At 33.2% G+C, this 23,728-nt stretch overlaps 1 protein-coding gene and 1 long non-coding RNA gene across 5 annotated transcripts; both read left to right on the top strand.

Annotated features, from left to right (window-relative positions):
- Window positions 1-7,000: 7,000 nt before the first annotated feature.
- LOC111045735 lies at window positions 7,001-19,932 on the top strand. 4 transcript variants are annotated; one of them, XM_039422707.1, is made up of 7 exons: window positions 7,001-7,229; window positions 9,441-9,546; window positions 11,311-11,350; window positions 12,860-12,967; window positions 15,255-15,345; window positions 18,321-18,469; window positions 19,759-19,932. In XM_039422707.1, the coding sequence occupies exons 2-7, from the start codon at window positions 9,451-9,453 to the stop codon at window positions 19,797-19,799; spliced, it is 525 nt and encodes a 174-aa protein (XP_039278641.1). In that variant the 5' UTR covers window positions 7,001-7,229; window positions 9,441-9,450; the 3' UTR covers window positions 19,800-19,932. The 4 variants fall into 4 exon arrangements, with proteins under 4 accessions (XP_039278641.1, XP_039278639.1, XP_039278640.1 ...); XM_039422705.1 differs by having other exon boundaries at window positions 7,087-7,221; XM_039422706.1 differs by having other exon boundaries at window positions 7,121-7,159.
- An 899-nt stretch (window positions 19,933-20,831) lies between these two features.
- On the top strand, window positions 20,832-22,176 carry LOC120350192. Its single transcript, XR_005570674.1, has 2 exons — window positions 20,832-20,873; window positions 22,002-22,176. It is a non-coding gene; the product is annotated as an uncharacterized LOC120350192 (long non-coding RNA).
- The last annotated feature ends 1,552 nt before the right edge of the window (window positions 22,177-23,728 follow it).

Consider the following 23,728-nt stretch of genomic DNA (forward strand, 5'->3'; position numbering starts at 1 on the left):
ACCTCACTATAGTTTTGCCGCACTATAGTAAAAGTCAGCCAGTTATAGCAGAGTACTGAATCATCAAAGCAGCTTGAACCATTTCATCAACTTCATTAACCTTTCTAAAACTGAACTCCTAGCCTCACCCACATAACCGTAAGACAAGAGTATTAATTTAATGGGTGAATCTTTATCAATTTTCAAATTAAATGCGGGTGCAATGATACTCACTTGAACTGACCAAGACCAGTAATAACTCGAGACAGCTAGGAAATTTGAGATAATTGGGGCATTTGGAGTATTAATGAGTAATAATATTAATGTGTTATATCCAGTTTGTTCACCATAGACATCATCAAATAGAGTGAGAGAGTACAAACGGTGAATCTGAAGCTGCGACATCAAGCTGACCAATAATCAATAATTATCTATCTATATAATTATATAAAAGCGAAATGGCACTCACTCACTGACTGACTGACTGACTCACTCACTCGCAGAACTAAAAACGTTCAAATTATTTGGTAGGTATGTTCAGTTGGCCCTTTGGAGGCGCACTAAGAAATCTTTTCGCAATATTTTAACTCCAAGGGTGGTTTTTAAGGTTTTAAAGTTCGTCTTTTAGCATGTATATTCTTCTTATTCTCTTAGATTATTCTTCTTATAATTGAAAGATGTCCATACCCTATGTTAATATAGAACTATAATCTAGAGAGAGTACCTCTTCGAAACAGGTTGGCATTAAGTTAAGTTGACTTTGTTAGGTTGGCACCAAGTTGAAGATTGAAATGCATTTATCGCGGAAAAATTGATTGGGCACTGCTACTTCAATCAGAGATATCCCCTGGGAATATTATATTACTAACTAGCCGTCAGGCTTGCTTCGCTCGCCATCCGTTTAGCCATACGTTTAGTCTGGACCCCCGACTGGATCGTCCTAACATATGATAAAAATGCTCAAATGAAAAAATTTAGGCGAGCGAAGCGAACCTGCTGATCTCATTCTTGGACGATGCAGTCGGGGTTCCAGGGGGCGGAGCCCCCTGCCTAGACGGATATGGCGAGCGAAGCGAGCCTGACGGCTAGTGTAATATACGATAATCATAATCATCATATCATTGCCTGAATGTCAACTTGGAACTTCAATTTTGGCTAGAATGAGATTAAATACGGTATCATTGAATAAGACTTTTGAAGTTCTATAAAGTTCAGGAGAAATTCTTTTATGGGGAAGTTTATTTCAAGTCTTGATTCATGTATTTTTATGTGTCATTCCAATTAAAGAATGTTCTATCAAAATCATAAAATAAAGTACATGATTTCTCACTCCTATAGAATTATGTGGATTTGGATTGATCAGTTATCATCAAATAATTTGATGACTGTCAAGAGAAGTGAATGAGAGTTTTTCAATAACTTATAATATTATGTTCACCTCAGAGAAGTGATACTAGAGAACTACTTGCTCAAGAACTGTTTTATTGTAATCTTTGAAACCCGCAACTTTAAATTAAACAGAGTTGGTGAAATTTATAGAGACAGCTAAATATTATACTTTTACAAGAAAAATCTCATCGTGAGTCTCATTGGGGACGCTATTTGAAATAAAAAAATCTGGTGTGGCGCATCACACAACTTTCCTTGCCGTTATGAAAAATTATCACCTGACGCTAGTGTACACGCGCATCTCAAGTCTACTATTCAAAGATCTGCCAGCTGGTGACAGGACAATAAAGCTGGAGACACACGAAGTCTGCTATCTCTTCATAGTGAATGATTTAATAGAATCAACAGTTGCCAACAGGCTTGCAATTTAATAATCTTATTTTATCGAACTTCGACCTTATTTTCAATTTAAGGTGAAAATGTTACTAAACATTAATTGTAGAGATTTTCATGCTCAATCTTTTCCACTTGGAATTTTTTGTTTAAGTTGTATCTGAAGCCTGATAATTGGAAATCCAAAATCAAACTTTGCATAGATGGGGCGGAGCTCCTGCAATTTTTAAAGATATGTGACTTGTGGCAGTTGATAGAGCTTATCAATGACGTTTTTAGGTATTAATTTAATCAAAATCGTTTGAGCCGTTTTCGAGAAAATCGCGAAAAACCCTGTTTTTGACAACATTTTCGATATTTTAGCCGCCATCTTGAATTGGATTTGTTCGAAATTGTTCGTGTCGGATCCTTATAGGGGAAGGACCTTAAGTTTCAAATTTCAAGTCATTCCGTTGATTGGGAGATGAGACATCGTGTACACAGACGCACATACACACACACACACACACACACCACACACACACACACACACACACACACACACACACACACACACACACACACACACACACACACACAGACCAATACCCAAAACCCACTTTTTTGGACTCAGGGGACCTTGAAACGTATAGAAATTTGGAAATTGGGGTACCTTAATTTTTTTCAGAAAGCAATACTTTCCTTACCTATGGTAATAGGGCAAGGAAAGTAAAATTACTCTGTCGCTTCAACGTACATCTTTGTCTCATATGAATCCAAATTTATTTTTTTGAATGAGAAGGTGGTCATGTGATACATGATTTCGATAAAGAGTTGAAAGAAGAAATTAAATCTTCCAGCTTACACGTATATTTGACATTTTGTAAAAGTAACATAGTTTGTATCCATAAAATCAGTACCAATAATCAGTACGCATCACTTCACTATAAAAATATTAAAAATCTTGGTAAAATACATTTTTTTATGAATTTTACATGAACCCGTATCAGTTTGATGATGTAAAAGTTGTAAATTATGTTGTATTATCAACCTCCTGAAAACATGTCAACGAATGAAGGTCTGTCTATAATATGATAGCTTCCAAAAAGCCTCATCTGATGTTATGAATGAATGGATGGAAAAACTGTTGTAATTGCATGCAATGAATCATTCTTCAGCTGACTAAATGATAAATCACTACACATTTTTTCCTTATACACTTTCAATGTTTTTTTTTTATCCTGAAAAGAACGAAGGAATGAGTCAACTTTATTGTCCAACAAACTTGACCTTTAAAAAGGTTTAAAGAATACTTGTTCAAAATTTGAAGGTGATTGTTCAATTCTCTCTAAAGTTATTGTAGAACATACAAACAGACGGACAACGACTTTGGCCTTTAGTAAGTCAAAAGTGAGAACTTGCTAACACTCGTTCACTAAGGAAGTATAAGAAGTGAGTAAACTTATGTGATTTAAGTAATCGATATTTAAGTACATCATCAACATGATAGGGAGAGAGAAAATAAAGTAAACTTGTGCTATCCCTCTCCCAAATTTAGATAAGGTTACACATAGTCCTAAATGGATTTAGTCTTGTAGTTTTTCACTTTACAAAATGTTTAGTCCTTAACATTAGTCCTAATCTATTTTATCAAAGTAGATTTTCAAATTAAGATGCTTCAAAACTAAAATATATAGAAGAAATATTTCACATTATTATTACTAAAATAGGATAATACGTTGATTCCATTTTACCTGTTCGTGAAATAATTAAAAATCTGCAAAATACAGAAAACATCCCTAAATTTTGAACGTATCTTCGGCAAATTTTTAGTTTAGTCTTTAGTTTTGGAGTGGAAATTGAACTTTTTGAAGTGAAAGTGAAATCTTACCCTTATTCTTTTTGACACTTGTAAGACAGTTTTGGGCTATGCCTGTTGTCTTCTCCCAATCATATTATATTTTTATTATAATTATGATCTGTAATGACAATGGAATAAATAAATAAATTAAATATTGGAGTCATTATTCAGATTATAGCAATAATTTTAGGAATGTGTTGGTACTCAAATAGATTTAAAGCTTGTTTTCCACGTCTGACCAGTAAGCCGAATTTCCGGACTTCAGAGTTTCTGAAGCACTGCTAAATATTAATGAATAATCAAAGCCATAATATATTTCCCCTGCCACTGCAGACTCTAATGCTGCTTAAAGTGCCGCAGTAACTTCCTCGAGTGAATTCAATGAATTATTCAAAGTTTTCATCTTCAAAAGACCTTGATGAGCCTATTGCGCTGTTATCGAAGTTTAGCAAGCTGGGGCGATTTGAAGTTAATTTTCAAGTATTTCATGGCTCGAAGCACCATTTTTTCTCACTAAGAAAATTATTAATATATTCATTGCAGTGTAGAATAAGAAAAACTCGCATGTGAATTGGGAGGGTGCTGTTTGTTATCTAGTCATGATGGATGAGATCTTGGGATTGTTGAATAAAGCTTTGACGACATTAAATTATCACAAACATAATATAAGTTGAAAGCTCTGATAAAAATTGATTCCCTTCACTCCAGCCTTGATTGTGTTGACAACTTATTGAGTCTCACACCTGCTGTCATTTTTTAATTGAATTGACACATGTAAACAAGATCTGGATGCAGGATAAACCTCCACCAAATATGTAAGCAATATGTGCCTACACCGAGTATGTAAAGGTGGGGAAATGAAAACAAGAAATGATCGTACTGGTTTTGATAATTAAAACAAAACAATAAATTATTTGTACAAAAATTAGAATTATAATTATAAATTATGAAATAACAATAAAAATATGAATATTTTCAAAGGCTACTCGCTTGGCTGCTAGTGAAGATTAAATTTGTTGTGAATATGGAAATTTTAAAACAATGACTCAGTAGTCACCTACCTTTATGATAATGGCCCCCAATTTGGCATCCACTGGTTAATCGCGACGTTAATTAATAATGAAAAATAAATAAAAAACTGATCTAATGAAGTGGGTTCAGATCCCTTCTTCTTCAATAATACAATTCTCTTTAAACTGCCCGAACTGTGACAGGAAAACTGTATTATAAAACAAGAACAAAATCTATCCCCTTCACCAGAACAGCCGGACTTTTACTCTCAGTCCTAACGAACGAGCTCACACACACTAGTAAAATTTTTGGGTATTAATATATAACTCAGTCAATGCCAACATGAAGCCATTTCAAATACATATTTTTATCAGTCGCACAAGCCGAGCACGTTTGTTTTCAAAAACAAAAGAGAAACTACAACAATTTTGATAACAAGTGAAATAAACAATCTTTCTGTCGATGACAAACCTGTTCAAAGGCAGAAACACCGTTCATTAAACTTTTCGTAAAATAAAACTCTAAAATCCTGATCAATATGAGATAAATATATGAATCATATATATGTCCCATATGACCAGGTGACACACATTTATAAGAAAGAAAACTCTTAGAGCTATGAAAAACTTCTATTTGAAGTTACAATAAAGTTTCCAATATCGACTCCCTCGATTCTCAATGGAGTCGCTTGGAATAACACTGTATGGTAGGTGGATCTAGCGTGAAATATCAAAGAAACATCAATAGAATGATACTAGATCAATATCGTCTTCGGTAGAATTGAGTGACTTGTTAACGAGACATTATGATCACATCACAATGGAAAAAGTGGTTTGCTGTCTTTAAAGCTATATTTGATACAACTCCAAAATTGGTGTAACACGTATATAATAAAAACACTCACATGGACTACTTTTTAACAAATTAATTAAAACAATATAAAATCTTGTAGTACCCTTTATTTCTTAAAAAATTTAAAAGTTTTATTTTTTTTAATACTTTAGAATGAAGCTATTAAAGTTTTTTTAAATAATAGAGGGTACTACAAGATTTTATATTGTTTTTATTAACACGTATATAATGTTTGTTCCTAAAACTATTTTATTGTTTAATTTTCGCTTTTCTTTCTTATTAATTTAGTAATTGTTCGTGTGAACAATCGATTTTCACTGAGGCTTGTTTTGCATAGAGCTGTAAGCCTCTATATGTTGTAATTTTCATATTGATGTGATAAATAAATAATATATAGGGGAGCAATGTATTCTAATTCAGAAGATAAATAAACTGAAGAAGTGTGATGACCATCCATTTGATTATATAGGTACTGGTTGTTATACTCTAATTTTCAATTCTTTAAAAACTAGTGACAGTATTTAAATTCTATTAAATTTAATGACAGGAAATTTAAGACTCAATTATGAGTCTTAATCGTCGTACGGATTAAGTACGACGGATCCGTACATCGTACGGATAGTCGAGACGACTTGGTCATTGAATCCTTCAGTCTGCTAACGCTAACTGGTCGTAGGTTCGAATCCCGCCGGTAAGCATGGACGTTAGATCATCACAACATCCAATTAGTCACTGGTAACAATCTGGAAAGCTTATGTGGAAATCATCAGCAATAAGAAAAATCGATTCCTTCTTTTTTTTCTTCTTCCTCTTCTTCTTCTTCTTCTTCTTCTTCTTCTTCTTCTTCTTCTTCTTCTTCTTCTTCTTCTTCTTCTTCTTCTTCTTCTTCTTCTTCTTCTTCTTCTTCTTCTTCTTCTTCTTCTTCTTCTTCTTCTCTTCTTCTTCTTCTTCTTCTTCCTTCTTCTTTCTTCTTCTTCTTCTTCTTCTTCTTCTTCTTCTTCTTCTCTTCTTCTTCTTCTTCTTCTTCTTCTTCTTCTTCTTCTTCTTCTTCTTCTTCTTCTTCTTCTTCTTCTTCTTCTTCTTCTTCTTCTTCTTCTTCTTCTTCTTCTTCTTCTTCTTCTTCTTCTTCTTCTTCTTCTTCTTCTTCTCTTCTTCTTCTTCTTCTTCTTCTTCTTCTTCTTCTTCTTCTGAACAGCAATGATAGTGAAATACTGGAGATGAAATACGGTAATTAAGTTTTATAAAGTCACCAGAAGTTAGAAATTTTTGAAGAGCAATGGGCCAGCACAAAACAATAACATGATAATGTATAGTCTTCTCTCGTAATACTCACACCATAGATGAAGGATAAGTAAGATATATAATAACTATATTATTCTTGTCTCTGCTCATACGTATTAACAACGACAAGGTGATGTCTGTTATTGAGTTAATACCAATAAGGAGTATAGAGCTACCATAATTTATTGTCAATAAACGTTGCGTTCATCTAGGTTCATTGTTCACTTAAATTGACATTTATGTGACGCAACTCTTGCCACAAATGCAGGCAGCAACTGATCAAACAGCGTTCGTCAATCTTTTATTCTCGTGATTATTTAAAATTGGAAACACTGCTCTGAGAATAATTATAGTGTTCTGTTTGTCAGGGAATCATTCTCTCACCAAATTTCAAAAGTTTTCGTTCTGATCTTTGTAAGTCAAAAATTTTGGGAAAAATTCAACAGTTAGCTACTAGTTTTGTTCACTTACACAAGGTTCGCAGGTAACTTGACTTACAGTATCCACAAATTATCCATCAACAATCGATCTGTACTCCGATCAAATCTTGATTCTTGTCAATCAAAAAATAATTGGTACAGTAGTTTTTCAATCTATCTCGATATTCCTCCTGATATCACAGTAATATTGCGGATCTTTCCCAATAGAAATAATTAGATTGACGATTTTCATCGAGTAACGATGTTCGATTTTCTTGAAATAAGCCTTCCATTATTCAATAATTGGCTGCCGTCAATGACGGGGAAAGACACACAATTACTTGAAAATCTATCCCATAATATTAAGCGAGCAACTTCTGTATATATCTTTGATTTAGATCAAATTCATACCAAAAAATAGTCATTGATAAGCTCTATCAACTGCCACAAGTCCCATATCTGTGAAAATTTCAGGAGCACCGCCTCATCTATGCAAAGTTTGATTTTAGATTGCAAAGTTTGATTTTAGAATTTAAGTGGAAAAGATTGAGCATGAAAATCTCTACAATTAATGTTCAGTAACATTTTCACCTAAAATTGAAAATAAGCTGAAAATTCAAAAAATGTGATTATTCAATTGCAAACTGTTGACAACTGTTGATTCTATTAAATCATTCACTATATGAAGAGTTAGCAGACTTCGTGTGTCTCAAGCGTTATAGTCCTGTCACCAGCTGCCTCAGATCTTTGAATAGTAGTCTTGAACACTAGCGTCAGGTGATCAATTTGCATAACGGCAAGGAAAGTTGTGTGAGTGCGCCACACCAGATTTTTTTTGAGATAAGATGTAACAGAGAAAAGCCGTAACTAGTACCCCGCGAACCATACCTTGCCAATATGCCACAGAGGAAAAACTGCGGGAAAAGTACTGTAAAATGCTTTTAAAAACGTGTGCACGTTTTAGTAACTAATATCGGGGCACCGAGCTTCGCTCGTTATTTTTATCCTATCATATTAAGCGAGCAATTTCTGTATATCTGTTTATATTTTTATATCTGGTTATTATTTATGTTCAATGGATCTTGAAAACGGCTGAACGATTTTCACGAAATTTGGAACATAGTAGGTTTATGATATAAAAATTCGATTGCACTAGGTCTCATCCCTGGGAGAACTCGCTGAACGACATTAGAAGGATAACAATTATTCATCCTTGGAAAAACAGATGATAATTTCGTCGTCTGTCGAAACAGAAGATACGTGTGTGTGAGAGAGACAGAATTATTTCCAGCTAAGTAATCAATCAGCGAGAAATTTTAATCGACTTGATCGATCTGATTTGTTGACATGACATGATCATCCTCCTAAACTAGAGTAGATCATAAATCTTTCAAATTTAATCATTATTTGACAATTATTTTAAAGTGATTAGTGAGTGCTATTTTGTTATTCAATTTGGTTTGTGAATAATCTAAATTAGAACTTTTTTGTTTTTAAATGTTTGGACTGAAAATTGAACCTGAATTCAAGTGTGTGGAAATAGCCTTCTTTCTGGACTATTTATAAAGTATAAATCAAAATTCGGAGAAGAAACAGTTTTGGGCTGTGACTGTGTTAGTCCTTCCCCAACCATTTTGAAGAATTGTGTTCTATTTATCAATAGTTTATAAATAAATAACGAGCGAAGCTCGGTGCCCCGATATTTTATTGATAATACAATTCTCTGAAATGATCGTGTTTATATTTCACAGCTGGCTATACGTCATCTTATGAATTTCGCGGATGGGATATCTTGATTTTTCACATACTCGCTCACTCACTTTTTTACTATCCACAGACGACGAAAGTCTCAGCTGTTACAGCTAAGATGAAACAGATTCTTTTAATAAGGATCCTTTTTAAGAATGATCCTTTTTATTGTCGTTCAGCGAGATTTCCCAAGGATGAGACCTAGTGCAATCGAATTTGTATATCATAAACCTTCTATGTTTCAAATTTCGTGAAAATCTTTAGAGCCGTTTTCGAGATCCGTTGAACATAAATAACCGGATATAAAAATAACGAGATCTCTTTTCTGTATAGGGCTACTTGTAATGAAAATAGAAAGGAAAAGAAAAATTTCAGTGCCCTTTTTGAATTATTTAATGACTTAAATATTCTGAATAATCATTTTATTTGTGATTATTGTTAAAAATTTTGAAAATTAAATTGGTGAAGAGTGGCATCACTGAAATTCTAATAGAATTCTTCTCCATTATTCTGATTTTCTATTACAGATAAGAGCTGATGATGCTGATGATACAGAGTTGCTGGTTTATGTCACTGATTGTACTCAGTTTCTGCACTGCATCAATTTGTTCCACCTCTGGGGCAAACAAAGTCGTAATTTATCTGAGACTTTTTACTCTTATATTAGACTTTTCGATGTTATTGACCTTATTTTTTACAGAAATTAATTTCAATTAATTTGAGAGATGAATATTGAAGAGTTCATCTGCCTTTTTTCTCCGACATCTAAACGAAAAGTGATTAAATTAAATTATTGAATTGTGTTCGATTCTGGTTGTTCCTATTAAACTATTCATAATTTTGGTTCTTATAATATATCTGTTAATATTACACAAATATTTTTCTACTGTATATATCATGGTAGTTCTCTGTCATTTTGTGAACACTCCCACACTATGTTTATTCTTTTTATTACAAACAATTATTGTTTATTAATAAACAATCGTATATTCACACATTAGCAGAATGAGACTGTGTGACCACTCCCTAAATATAATTCTTTATCAATTATATTCTCCCAAACATAATTCTTTCAAGTTGACACATTGACGAAATAAAAATAAGTGAACCGTCCCAAAAGAAACAATTTTACTATTTTTCTATTTAGACAGTGCAAACTAAGAGTTACTTTATGTGGGAACACTCTCATAAGAAACATAGGCATTCTATTTCATCCCAACAGAAAGCAACGTTAACCATTAAGAAAAGATAGTATGAGATTATCTTCAATTTTTGTGTAAATGAATTTTATTAAGCATTTACATTTTTGTGATTGTGATATTCACTGTTTGCACAGTAGCGGGTTATCTAATTGATCCAGTGGTGTTTGTAGGACCTATTTTTGAGGGCTATTTTGCAGCTTCATCGCTACTTGCCTCATCCTCACGAACCTGAACTAGGAATTTACTGCATTGCGGCTAGTATAACATCATTTCCTGTAGTATCAAGCATGCTCAGAAAACATTCGTAAATCTTATCCAATTAATTCACAATTTTTATCGAAAAATTTGTCGAGAGGGAGCGGTTCCGCGGCTAAATTTGTATTGGAAGGTCTACTCTCTTATATTGCAAAAACTCCAGAATGAATTATCTAAAGGTGGGTTTCCGTTCGGCTGCCTATGCTTCAAGTAAAAATATATCAACTATCCAAAATAATAGATTGAATCTATTTGTATCATATCCATTCAGTATTAGAATCACTGTTATATCAAATGGAATGAAGTACGATATCAACTGAGTGAATACAATACAAATAGATATGATTTATTTTTTGGAAAAGTTGCTTTTTGACTAATCGCTTACGCAGCCGAACGCATATACGCCCAAACGAAACCCCACCTTGACGAACATTCCACGATTCTGTATATTTTTGAGAGTTTCCTGTAATATACATGTATGTATCACCGGAAATTATAATTAGACACTTAGGCAATAGGCGCTAATCCAATATTTGTTCAATATGCTGTGAATATTGTAATTGAGCCAGCTTAAGGTGCGTACAGATTTACGCGACGCGAACATGAGTAATTCACTTTTAATCAGCTGATGCCAAGCTTTTTATACCTGTATCTTACCATTTCTGTAAAATACAGATATAGTCAGCTGATTAAAAGTGAATTGCTCATGTTCGCGGCGCGTAAATCTGCACGCACCTCAAGCTGGCTTAATTACAATATTCACACAGCATATTGAGCACCTTTGGAATAATATTATGATTTGATATGAAGATTCACTATGATTCTACGTATGGGAATCCCATAAATATAACTTGTGAAAATAACAAGAATGACATTATGAGAACAGATTACTAGTATATAAGAAAGTAATAAAATGCTTACATGAACCAACATTTTTCAGGGGAATCTGAACTATGGGGATACTGAATGTCTTACTATAAGTAAGTTTTCCATTAAATTTATTCTTCAGTCAATGTTTGTGAATTTGAGTTCCACTGATAAATTAATAAGAACAATATGTTTCTGAAAGAATAAGGAAAGTCAAACAGCTTTTGAAAATAAGTGTTATTGTAATGAGAGGACATCTTGCTTCGTATCCTATAGCATAAAATTGTATTTTTTTGAGACTAACAGAAATATATGAAAATAATGTAAGTAGGCTTAATGCAGAATTTTCCGTTCTGTTAATTCAGTTGTAAGATTCAACTCCAGCGACTTGTAACTGCATCATTTAAAGAGTGAATGGTATTCTACTTATCAACATGCATTATTTTTTTAAAAGTAAAAGTAGCCTACATGTGAGCCCCTAATTCAGTAGGAGAACTATATGTATATTATTATTAGAGTCGGAACTCTAATATTTAATAATTTTTTTTTCAAACATCTTTATTGCCCATAAAAAATACAAAATGAAAACTTACAAAAGAAATATTCTAGATTATAATATTATGCTATTTTACAAATAAATTAAAATTACACGGCACCACCCAGCAAGGGCAAAACCCTGACCGCTGAGTGAGAGTATCAGCTGTTTAGACAATATAAAAATTTATTTACTAATAATCAAAGCTACAAAAAATCGAAGTTAACAATAAATTACTAGTAATTGTGATATTTGACTGATGTCGAAGAAAAATTTTTGTATCACCCACTTATTCATCTGTTCCATACTCTGTCTACCCCTATTAGAAAGAGATTCTGACAATGCATTTGGCATGATATTTATTATTTTTGAGCTAAGATACCCCAATTGTCTCCGCACTATTGAAATTATTTTTTAATTCTTCAAAATTATATTTTTAATATGTGAATATTTCCTATTTTAGCTATCATAATGTGACATATTTCTTCTATGTTTAGTTTTGAAGCATATAAATTTTAAAAGTAAGTAAGTATATAATATATATGCATATGCATTCTTAGGCCAAGGTTAAAAAATAATTTCGCACTTAATATGTTAAATACTAATAGAATCAAGTAAATTCTGGAGCCACTGACATGTGATGCAGTGATGCAGAAACTCATGGCTATAAGCTTTAAAGGTCAATTTTTGAAGTAAGAATGAACAAATACAGGAAGATCATGGAGACTTGAAGTAAGTAAGTAAGTAAAATCTACTTTGTTGAAATACTTGAGGACTGAAAATTTTGTGAATTGAAGAACTACAAGACTTAACCTATTTTGGACTATGTGTTATCTAAATTTGGGAGAGGAATAGCACAAGGTTACCTAATTTTTCCTCCCCTATCATTTTGATAATGTACTCACGGAATTTTATGAATTAATAAATGAAACATACGTATATGAATGAAATAGACTTAAGAATTATTTATTTATTATGTTGGATCAATCTTCATCTATACCGTAAAAATATAATATTTCTGACATCTTAGTGAATAAGGCAATAACACATTTTGTATTCAGGTCTGAAAAACATTAATTTTTTTCAGGGTTCTACGCAAGTATCAAAGGTATACCGGTGGACTCTATCATCACGCCCTATCCACCTCTCACCCTTCAAGAAATAAACCAAAAATTGGCATCTTACCCCGGAAATGGTGAATGCACTGTTCAATTAAAATTAATGCTATTGATAATTCTATTAATATTTTCGATCTTTTGGTTTTCATAAGCCTTGCACCAATGATGAATATTTTTATTATATGTATAGTGTGTATTATTTTTGACATTATGATTAATTTTGATTTGTATTATTTTTTACATTTTTAACCTAATCTGTTGAACGCTACTGATTTTTCATAGGATACAACATCTTGAAGAAATTGATGTTAATTGATGAAATTAAGTTGGTGTGATATATTTATGATAATGTTTGGCTCTATTCAAATCTAAACCAGTTGCGAATATTCAGATTCGAAGTTATCAAAATCACAACAGAATTATTTATACTAGTAAATAGGATTTTTTCTTCAATGAATCAACATAAACCCTTCTAGTTTTATTGTGATGCGATTCTACTTTTTTATCGCCAAAACATTTCAAGTCTTAGTGTACTTAGAAAACTAAGTGTACTTCTGTAATTTATTTTTCCATTACAAAACTATTGAGAAGCCCTTATAAGCTGCGTTTATACCAAATTTATTAACAAGATGTTAATAACTTAATCCTCATAGATTCTATTAGATTGATCATAACTTATCTCACACATGATAAATATATTTGTTTTCAATTTCCGTTCAATCTAAGGATATCTATAAGGATTCAGTTATTAACATTTTAATAATAACTTTGGTGCAAACACAGCAAAGATATATAATATTTGTAGCCTATACCGTGTATCAAAGTGTAAAATAATATGTTTCCAGTTTTATTTTGTACGTTCAGTATCAATAATGATGTTTTGATGTTTACATGAGTATAATTGTGAAATTAAGATAAGTTTTCAATATTTTTGCGATGTGAAGGAAGTTTTTTGTTTGGATTTGTATTTTAAAATGAATCAATCTGATGAATTAAAAATTGTAGTAGATACATTTCTTTGTACTCAAAATAGTGTGCGAATTAAAGCCGCGTTTACACCAAAGTTATTAACAAAATGTTAATAACTTAATCCTTATAGATTCTATATTAGATTGAACGGAACTTGACAAACACATATGATCATCATGTGTATGATAAGTTATGTTCAATCTAATAGAATCTATAAGGATTAAGTTATTAACATTTTGTTGATAACTTTGGTGTAATAACGCAGCTTTAGTTATCATTTTTACATAACCTCTAGACTGTGTATTCCAAATAAAGGATTAGAGCAGTTTTGGGCGAATGCCTCTTGTATTTACCTGGATTGTATTTGTATAAATGAATAAATAAATAGTATTATATTCTACAATTGAATTAATATCACGCAGGAGTGAACACAATAATGATAACTGCTCGCTACTATATATTCTACAAAAAACGTTTTTCATCTCAATAATTATGATTTTATCCAGTTCATGATGTAATATCATAGTCAGGTCCACGTTATAATGGAAGTATTTGATTAACATTAGTTTTGCTACGCTTTTCTATTATTAAGGTGCGTACAGACTTTGGCTCTGCTCCACAATCGAACGTCACTCGAGCAGATCGATTGATGATCGACCGGGGAGCAAGTGTGGAACGCGAGAAGAGCTAACGTCTCCCGTAACGTTCATGATCGGTGCGAGTGCGGAGCGTGGGCGGAGCGATTGCGGAGCGATGACGGACCGATGGCGGAGCGTGCGCGGAGCGGGTTGGAGGCGCATATATCTGTACGCACCTTTAGAAAAAGCAGAGAGCGCAATCCTTTTCTACCTACGCAGTTTTGCTAGATAGTTTTTAACAACTTTGTTGAAGTTCTGACACTGTGTTACTAGTAAATATTTGAAGAAACACTTACTTTTGTTTGGAGTCTTGAGGAATGCATTTCACTCCTGAAGAGGAGCTTCATCCTGAGAAGAGTCAGAGCTTCATCCTCTAACACAGTGTCAGAACTTCAACAAAGTTATTATATAGTGTTTCGTTATGGAAAGCAACTTCAAGTTTTTAACAATCTAGGGATACAATTGATCAACAAAAAAATGAATCTCAATCATGGAAATTCATTATTCAATCATTGAAAAAAATAATATAGTTGATCTTTCAAATAATAATGAACAGTTAATATAACATAAGATATCAGATATTCTTTCAGATAGATTCAATTTAAGACCTTATATAACCGGTATCAGAATATATTCTTTATAGAAGGAGTGACAAGGCAGAGAATCTTCAACGCTGTCTCCTATCTTCCTCTACTGCCATTATAATGTGGACCCCACTATAAGCTCAAAACTCATGTTCTTTTGATGTTTGTTTTAGGTTTGTTATTGAAGTTGAAAAATGAAGCACAGAATGCCGAGAATCAATGTTTGCTAATCGCTGAGCTTCGCAACATGTTGGCAGATAAGGAGTAAGTCTCAGTCATTTTTTCCCCCTGCTTATAGTCCAGTCAATATAAACACGAAAAATGTGTGTGCTTGCAATATATATTGTGGTTCTAATTTTCTAATATATTGCTGGAATAAATAAGTTAAATTTTATGGGGATAAAGTACACTCAAAGCGTCAAGGAATGGGATGTGCTTACAATATCATATTGAAGTTCTAATTTTTTAATATATATTATATTTAGCTGGGATACATAGGCCTAAGATAAATCTTATGGAGATGAAGTACATTCAACGGGTCAAGAAAACGGGGTGTGCTTGCAATATTATATTGAAGTTCTAATTTTTTAATATAATTATATTTAGCTGGGATACATAAGATAAATCTTATGGAGATAAAGTACACTCAACGCGTCAAGAAATGGGGTTTGCTTGAAATATTATATTGTAGTTCTTATTTTTTAATATATAGCTAAGATACATAAGATAGATCTTATGGAGATAAAGTACACTCAACGCGTCAAGGAATGGGGCGGAATGTGCTTGCAATATTATATTGTAGTTGTAATTTTTTAATATATATACGTATTGCTGGGATACATAATATAAATCTTATGGAGATAAAGTACACTCAACGGGTCAAGAAAAAGGGGTGAGCTTGCACTATTATATTGAAGTTCTAATTTTTTAATAATATTGCTGGGATAAATAAGAGAAATTTTATGGCTATAAAATACACTCAACGCGTCAAGAAAAAGGGGTGTGCTTGCAATATTATATTGTGGTTCTAATTTTTAATCTATATTTATATATATATAAAAGCGAAATGGCACTCACTCACTGACTGACTCACTCACTCGCAGAACTAAAAATCTACCGGACCAAAAACGTTCAAATTTGGTAGGTATGTTCAGTTGGCCCTTTAGAGACACACCAAGAACGGATTTGAAAACATTTCCAAAGATACGCCCAAAATCTGCGTTTTTCCAGCGTTTTTTAGCGTTTTCTCAGCTTTATCGAGAAAAAATGAACAGAAAATGTTCATACAGAAGCTCAGATAGGGTGTAATAATGTTGTGTTAGAAGGAATTTGCTATAACGTTGAAGATACGCCCAAAATTAGCGTTTTTCCAGCGTTTTTTTGCTTTTTCTCAGATTTATCGAGAACAAATAAATGAACAAAAATTGTTCAAATTTAGTACAAAAAATCAGCTAGGGTGTAATAATGTTGTATTGGAAGGAATTTGCAATAACGCAAAGATACGACCATAATTAGCGTTTTTCCAGCGTTTTTTGCTTTTTCTCAGATTTATCGAGAACAAATGAACAGAAATTGTTCAAATTTAGTACAGAAGCTAAGCTAGGGTGTAATATGTTGTGTTAGTGAAGGAATTTGAAATAACGCCAAATATACGCCCAAAATCAGCGTTCTTCCAACGTTTTTCTCAGCTTTTCTGCGCTTTCTCAGTACTTTGACTTTCTGATGGAATGAAGCATGCTCAAATGAAAAATGCAGGCGAGCGAAGCGAGCCCGCTGATCTCATTTTTGGACGAACCAGACGGGAGTCCAGGGGGCGGAGCCAGCGATATATATAGCTGGGATACATAAGATAAATCTTATGGAGATAAGGGTTAAAATACACTCAACAATAAATGGTTCTTTTCTACAACGAATTTCACTTATGATACATGGTTTTAAACCGCCTTGACGAGTTGAGAAGAATGAGATGTAGTACAAGGAGATTCGATCACTTTTTCGAATGTTATAACTACATATATTTGAAATGTTGATCCTTGAGGTGTCCTTATGCGCGCCTCTCCACTGGGAAATAATGTATTCAACCTTCTAGTCGTGACCCTATTTTTTTCTGACGTTAATCGTGACCCTATTTTTTTCTGACGTTAGTCGTGACCCTGGGTCCAAGGGACCCGCTTCTTTCATATTGAATATTTCAAGATGTAATGTTATTCCATGATTCTAAATTGTCCAAGGGTTATTGATGAACGCATTGAGCACTTGGATAAAGCCGAAATCGATCTTTTATTATGATAATAAAAATTAGTTTGTGGAACCTTGCATTTTTAGGGTAGTGAAAAGTAACGTTTGGTTATTATTTTATATAAAGTAAACAAAGAATTATAGCAATAAATACTATGATGGATCTTACATGCAACAATACTAGAAAGATTGGAAAAAAATTGGAAGGTCATAGTTCACTCTTAGGGTAGTTTCTTCTACCCTACCCTCAATTTCATGTTTCACAATCTTTGTAAGACTTATGAAATTATAGTGATGAATACTATTATAAATCCTAAAACCTACATGAAACACTACTAGAAATATTTAAAATATATGAGATCTCATAAAGTTCACTTTTAGAGGAGGTTAAGTATTCATGGGATTTCCTGAAGTTCATTGGTTTAACTATCATCCAACTCAGGGTCAGTATTCTTATCTTGAACTATGAATTTATTTTTATCATCACTAATATGTCATTGAAATAGAAATCTAGAAGTCAATTTGTATATTCTAATCATCTTAAAAAATATAAACCTCTCTGTTCAAAATAAACATATTGACTGCTTGAATCCAATCACTTTTGCATAAAAATGTGCATTTGAAAAGAACGAAAAAGTTACGTTAGTCGTGACCCTTGGGTCTCTGGGACCCAGAAACGTCATTTCACGAGAATAACAAGTCACAGAGCACTAACACTCTACATCAAGTTTAAGTGTCTACTGACATTAATTTACATGGGTCACAATAGACAATAAAGCAAACGGAAGCAAAATTATAACTAAAACAAAAATTACACGAGTTCCTGGGACCCGGGGTCACGACTAGAAGGTTGAGTGCATCTAACGAGTGATTCTGATAGTGCATGATCTTCTTAACCTATATCATTATGCGAGATCCCAATGTGTGGACAATGGAGGTAGTGATAATGGTTAGAGCTAACAATTTGAACTTCAAATTTTAAAACAGTATCCATTTTCCAGTCTAATTCTACCAGGTCTCCTACTCAGTGAGACTACAAGTCGCGGCTGGAATAGAGAAGGGTTGAAGAGAGTATTTGATGAATCGTCGCGTAATCATATTTATGAAGATTTCAAATTGGATGATGATAATAAGTACATTTCATCTGAAGGTACGTTCAAGAAAATTTCATTTGAAATATTTGCACTCAGGAATTTCTCCAAAAACGAGGGTTAATGACGTCAGTAGAGAGTACTTGATGAATCGTCGCGTAATCATATTTATGAAGATTTCAAATTGGATGATGATAATAAGTACATTTCATCTGAAGGTACGTTCAAGAAAATTTCATTTGAAATATTTGCACTCAGGAATTTCTCCAAAAACGAGGGTTAATGACGTCAGTATGACGTCAAATTCTAAAGTCTAAATTCATGTCGAGTTTAGGCCACAAATTCTCAGAGTGTAGCTCGCCTTATAAAAGGAGTAGACCTATAGTGAGGTCCACGTTATAATGGTAGTGGAGAAAGATAGCAGAACAACGATGCCGATCCTCTATCTTGTCAATGCCTTCTATAGACGGTAGCTGATACGTAGGTTCATTGATGTAATATTAATTGTTCATTCTCGTTCAAAATAATCAATTATATTTTATCGAGCAAGAAATTACATTTTCCAATAATTTCATAATGAATTTCCATAGTCAAGATGAATATTTTGTTAATTAATTATTAATTATACATTGTTAAAAGACGATCTGGCAACAGAGCAAAGCGAGAAAGAGATAGCTTCATTGAATGATAGACAGGGATAGCAATACCATTGTTAATCAAACACTGACATTATAACGTGGATCTAACTATAGGAGAAAAGGTTAGAAATATTGGGATATTTCATTATTATTCCAATCCATTCCCATGTATTCTTGATATTCTGATTACATTAATAATTACAGAGAGCTCAAGAAGTCGCGAAAATCATAAGATAAGTCAGTAGTAAAATGTATTTCACAAACTTCATATTTAATTATAAGTACCGGTATCGTACATGTATATACAAATTTCTTAGGCTACATTTTTACAACAAATGCTAAAATTGGCAGTCTTTCTACTTTCCTTGCTCTATTACCATAGGTAAGGAAAGTATTGTTTTCCAAAAAAAATAAGATAACCCAATTTCTAAATTGCTATACGTTTCAAGGTCTCCTGAGTACAAAAAAGTGGTTTTTGGGTAGGCCTATTGGTCTGTATGTGTGCTGTGTGTATGAGTGTATGTGTGTCTGTGTACACGATTTCTCATCTCACTATTAATGGAATGACTTGAAATTTGGAGCTTAAGGTCCTTACAATAGGAGCTAAGGTCCTTAGATATTAATTACAACCCACCTTCATTCAATAGTTATATTTGTGTAGATAAGAAAGAAAAAACTGTATAATTTATAGCTCTGTATGTTTGTTGCAGATTTAGCAAAATACATAGTGAAAGGTGTCAGATACTCTTAGAAATGTATCATTGACAGCAATCAACTTAAGATGATTGCAAACCAATTTTGAATAAAAACTGTTCATCATGAGGCAGTATCATAAATGTTCATGTGGTCCTCCTTCCAAATTTGAATAAATTATTTCAACTTCATATCTTGTCTTCAATTATGTCAACCTCTCCTAAGAGTTTGAAAATGCAGTGAGCAATGCAAGTAATGGAAACTATTCAAGCTAAAAATTGGAACTGTAGACTAAGGGGCATCTGGAGTAATATGGAATGGACAGGCATACGGTAAACGGAATGTCCTAGGTCCTCTAGATTCTATGAGATATAGGTACCGTAACTTGAAATATGTGACGTTACAAAGCATTTCACATTGGTGAAATACTTATACATAAATTCCTTTAGATTTTGGATTCCACTCGATAACAAATTGAGTATTGTAGAAAACTTAGGCCCGGTTGTTAACCTTCCGGCAGTCGCGCTGTTGTAAAAAGTACAACAGTGTCAGCTTTATTGATGCACAAAACTATTGAATGGGTTGGTGTCAGTGAATGAGTCACCTATGCATTCCAAAACTTTCCTTCCCCCCATCACTCCACTGAGTTGTATCAGAGACAAGAATAATATAGTACTTATCCTTCATCTATGGTTGTATCAACCGAGTAATGGTTCAGTCTTTAGATGCCATATAGTCGCGACAGTGCATAAGTCGCACTGTGCATAAGATAGGGAAAGACTATATACGGGGACTGTAAACGAACCAATAATACAGAATAATTGATGGCTTTGCTTGATGTACCATAAGAAATGGTAATCATCCAAATGTTCATAGGCGTGAATAATCCAAGAGATGGAAAAAGTAATTATACAATTAATTGATATGTTTTGACAGTAAACATAGTACATAACACTTATTGGAAAATTTGATGTTGTACAAAATACAACACGCGACTACTCGTGTAATTGAGAAGGGCGCGACTACCGGAAGGTTCAATTTCAACCGTGATTAACTTTACGAGAACCAATCATAGAAGGCGTTTTTGAAAATTTCAAATTGGATGATGATAATAAGTACATTTCATCTGAAGGTATGTTCAAGAAAATTTCATTTGAAATATTTGCACTCAGGAATTTGTCCAAAAACGAGGGTTAATGACGTCAGTATGACGTCAAATTCTAAAGTCTAAATTCATGTCGAGTTTAGGCCACAAATTCTCAGAGTGTAGCTCGCCTTATAAAAGGAGTAGACCTATAGTGAGGTCCACGTTATAATGGTAGTGGAGAAAGATAGCAGAACAACGATGCCGATCCTCTATCTTGTCAATGCCTTCTATAGACGGTAGCTGATACGTAGGTTCATTGATGTAATATTAATTGTTCATTCTCGTTCAAAATAATCAATTATATTTTATCGAGCAAGAAATTACATTTTCCAATAATTTCATAATGAATTTCCATAGTCAAGATGAAATATTTTGTTAATTAATTATTAATTATACATTGTTAAAAGACGATCTGGCAACAGAGCAAAGCGAGAAAGAGATAGCTTCATTGAATGATAGACAGGGATAGCAATACCATTGTTAATCAAACACTGACATTATAACGTGGATCTAACTATAGGAGAAAAGGTTAGAAATATTGGGATATTTCATTATTATTCCAATCCATTCCCATGTATTCTTGATATTCTGATTACATTAATAATTACAGAGAGCTCAAGAAGTCGCGAAAATCATAAGATAAGTCAGTAGTAAAATGTATTTCACAAACTTCATATTTAATTATAAGTACCGGTATCGTACATGTATATACAAATTTCTTAGGCTACATTTTTACAACAAATGCTAAAATTGGCAGTCTTTCTACTTTCCTTGCTCTATTACCATAGGTAAGGAAAGTATTGTTTTCCAAAAAAAATAAGATAACCCAATTTCTAAATTGCTATACGTTTCAAGGTCTCCTGAGTACAAAAAAGTGGTTTTTGGGTAGGCCTATTGGTCTGTATGTGTGCTGTGTGTATGAGTGTATGTGTGTCTGTGTACACGATTTCTCATCTCACTATTAATGGAATGACTTGAAATTTGGAGCTTAAGGTCCTTACAATAGGAGCTAAGGTCCTTAGATATTTACAACCCACCTTCATTCAATAGTTATATTTGTGTAGATAAGAAAGAAAAAACTGTATAATTTATAGCTCTGTATGTTTGTTGCAGATTTAGCAAAATACATAGTGAAAGGTGTCAGATACTCTTAGAAATGTATCATTGACAGCAATCAACTTAAGATGATTGCAAACCAATTTTGAATAAAAACTGTTCATCATGAGGCAGTATCATAAATGTTCATGTGGTCCTCCTTCCAAATTTGAATAAATTTATTTCAACTTCATATCTTGTCTTCAATGATGTCAACCTCTCCTAAGAGTTTGAAAATGCAGTGAGCAATGCAAGTAATGGAAACTATTCAAGCTAAAAATTGGAACTGTAGACTAAGGGGCATCTGGAGTAATATGGAATGGACAGGCATACGGTAAACGGAATGTCCTAGGTCCTCTAGATTCTATGAGATATAGGTACCGTAACTTGAAATATGTGACGTTACAAAGCATTTCACATTGGTGAAATACTTATACATAAATTCCTTTAGATTTTGGATTCCACTCGATAACAAATTGAGTATTGTAGAAAACTTAGGCCCGGTTGTTAACCTTCCGGCAGTCGCGCTGTTGTAAAAAGTACAACAGTGTCAGTCTTTTTTTATGCACAAAACTATTGAATGGGTGGTGTCAGTGAATGAGTCACCTATGCATTCCAAAACTTTCCTTCCCCCCATCACTCCACTGAGTTGTATCAGAGACAAGAATAATATAGTACTTATCCTTCATCTATGGTTGTATCAACCGAGTAATGGTTCAGTCTTTAGATGCCATATAGTCGCGACAGTGCATAAGTCGCACTGTGCATAAGATAGGGAAAGACTATATACGGGGACTGTAAACGAACCAATAATACAGAATAATTGATGGCTTTGCTTGATGTACCATAAGAAATGGTAATCATCCAAATGTTCATAGGCGTGAATAATCCAAGAAGATGGAAAAAGTAATTATACAATTAATTGATATGTTTTGACAGTAAACATAGTACATAACACTTATTGGAAAATTTGATGTTGTACAAAATACAACACGCGACTACTCGTGTAATTGAGAAGGGCGCGACTACCGGAAGGTTCAATTTCAACCGTGATTAACTTTACGAGAACCAATCATAGAAGGCGTTTTTGAAAATACGGCTTCTCTGATTAATTCTCGTGGAATTAATCACGGTTAAAATTTAACCGGCTTTTGTGCAACCAGCACTCAGTTATAGGAGGAATATAATATGAGTGACAGAAAAAGCCTGAAGAAGTTGAAGCTCTTTAGAGTTGTAGTCGAGAGCTTTGATCATAAATGGATCTACTACCTTTTTCCAAAACATTTTGCATCAAAATTGTTGAGAACCAAATGATAAGAAACCCGGATTCAAGCGAGTATGGAACTTGAAATAGTATTAAATTTGATGTTTAATAGGCTGCAATAAAATTATTCATATTTCTTCTTTTGTCTTCATCCTACTTGATCTGTTGATATCAATTATAATACATTGTGTTGCGCACTTACACTCTTACCACAGTACTCACGGTTTCCTTGTTTGACGGACGCGTTTTGTGGCACTGAGCCACATCCTCAGCGTACAAGGAGTAGCTAGGTGTACTCCTTGTTGTAGAAATGTAAGTTACAACATCATTTATTCATACCCAGCTTATGAGGCATTTTTATAAAACAATAACAATAATGTTAATGTGTTTTATAATTTTTTCAATATCGAAACATGATCAAGAAATTATATTGATGGATTTTTCCACCATTTCTGAGACCTGAAGCCTGTGATAATATTTG

The sequence above is a fragment of the Nilaparvata lugens genome, chromosome 3, assembly GCF_014356525.2.
Source record: "Nilaparvata lugens isolate BPH chromosome 3, ASM1435652v1, whole genome shotgun sequence".
NCBI lineage: Eukaryota > Metazoa > Arthropoda > Insecta > Hemiptera > Delphacidae > Nilaparvata > Nilaparvata lugens.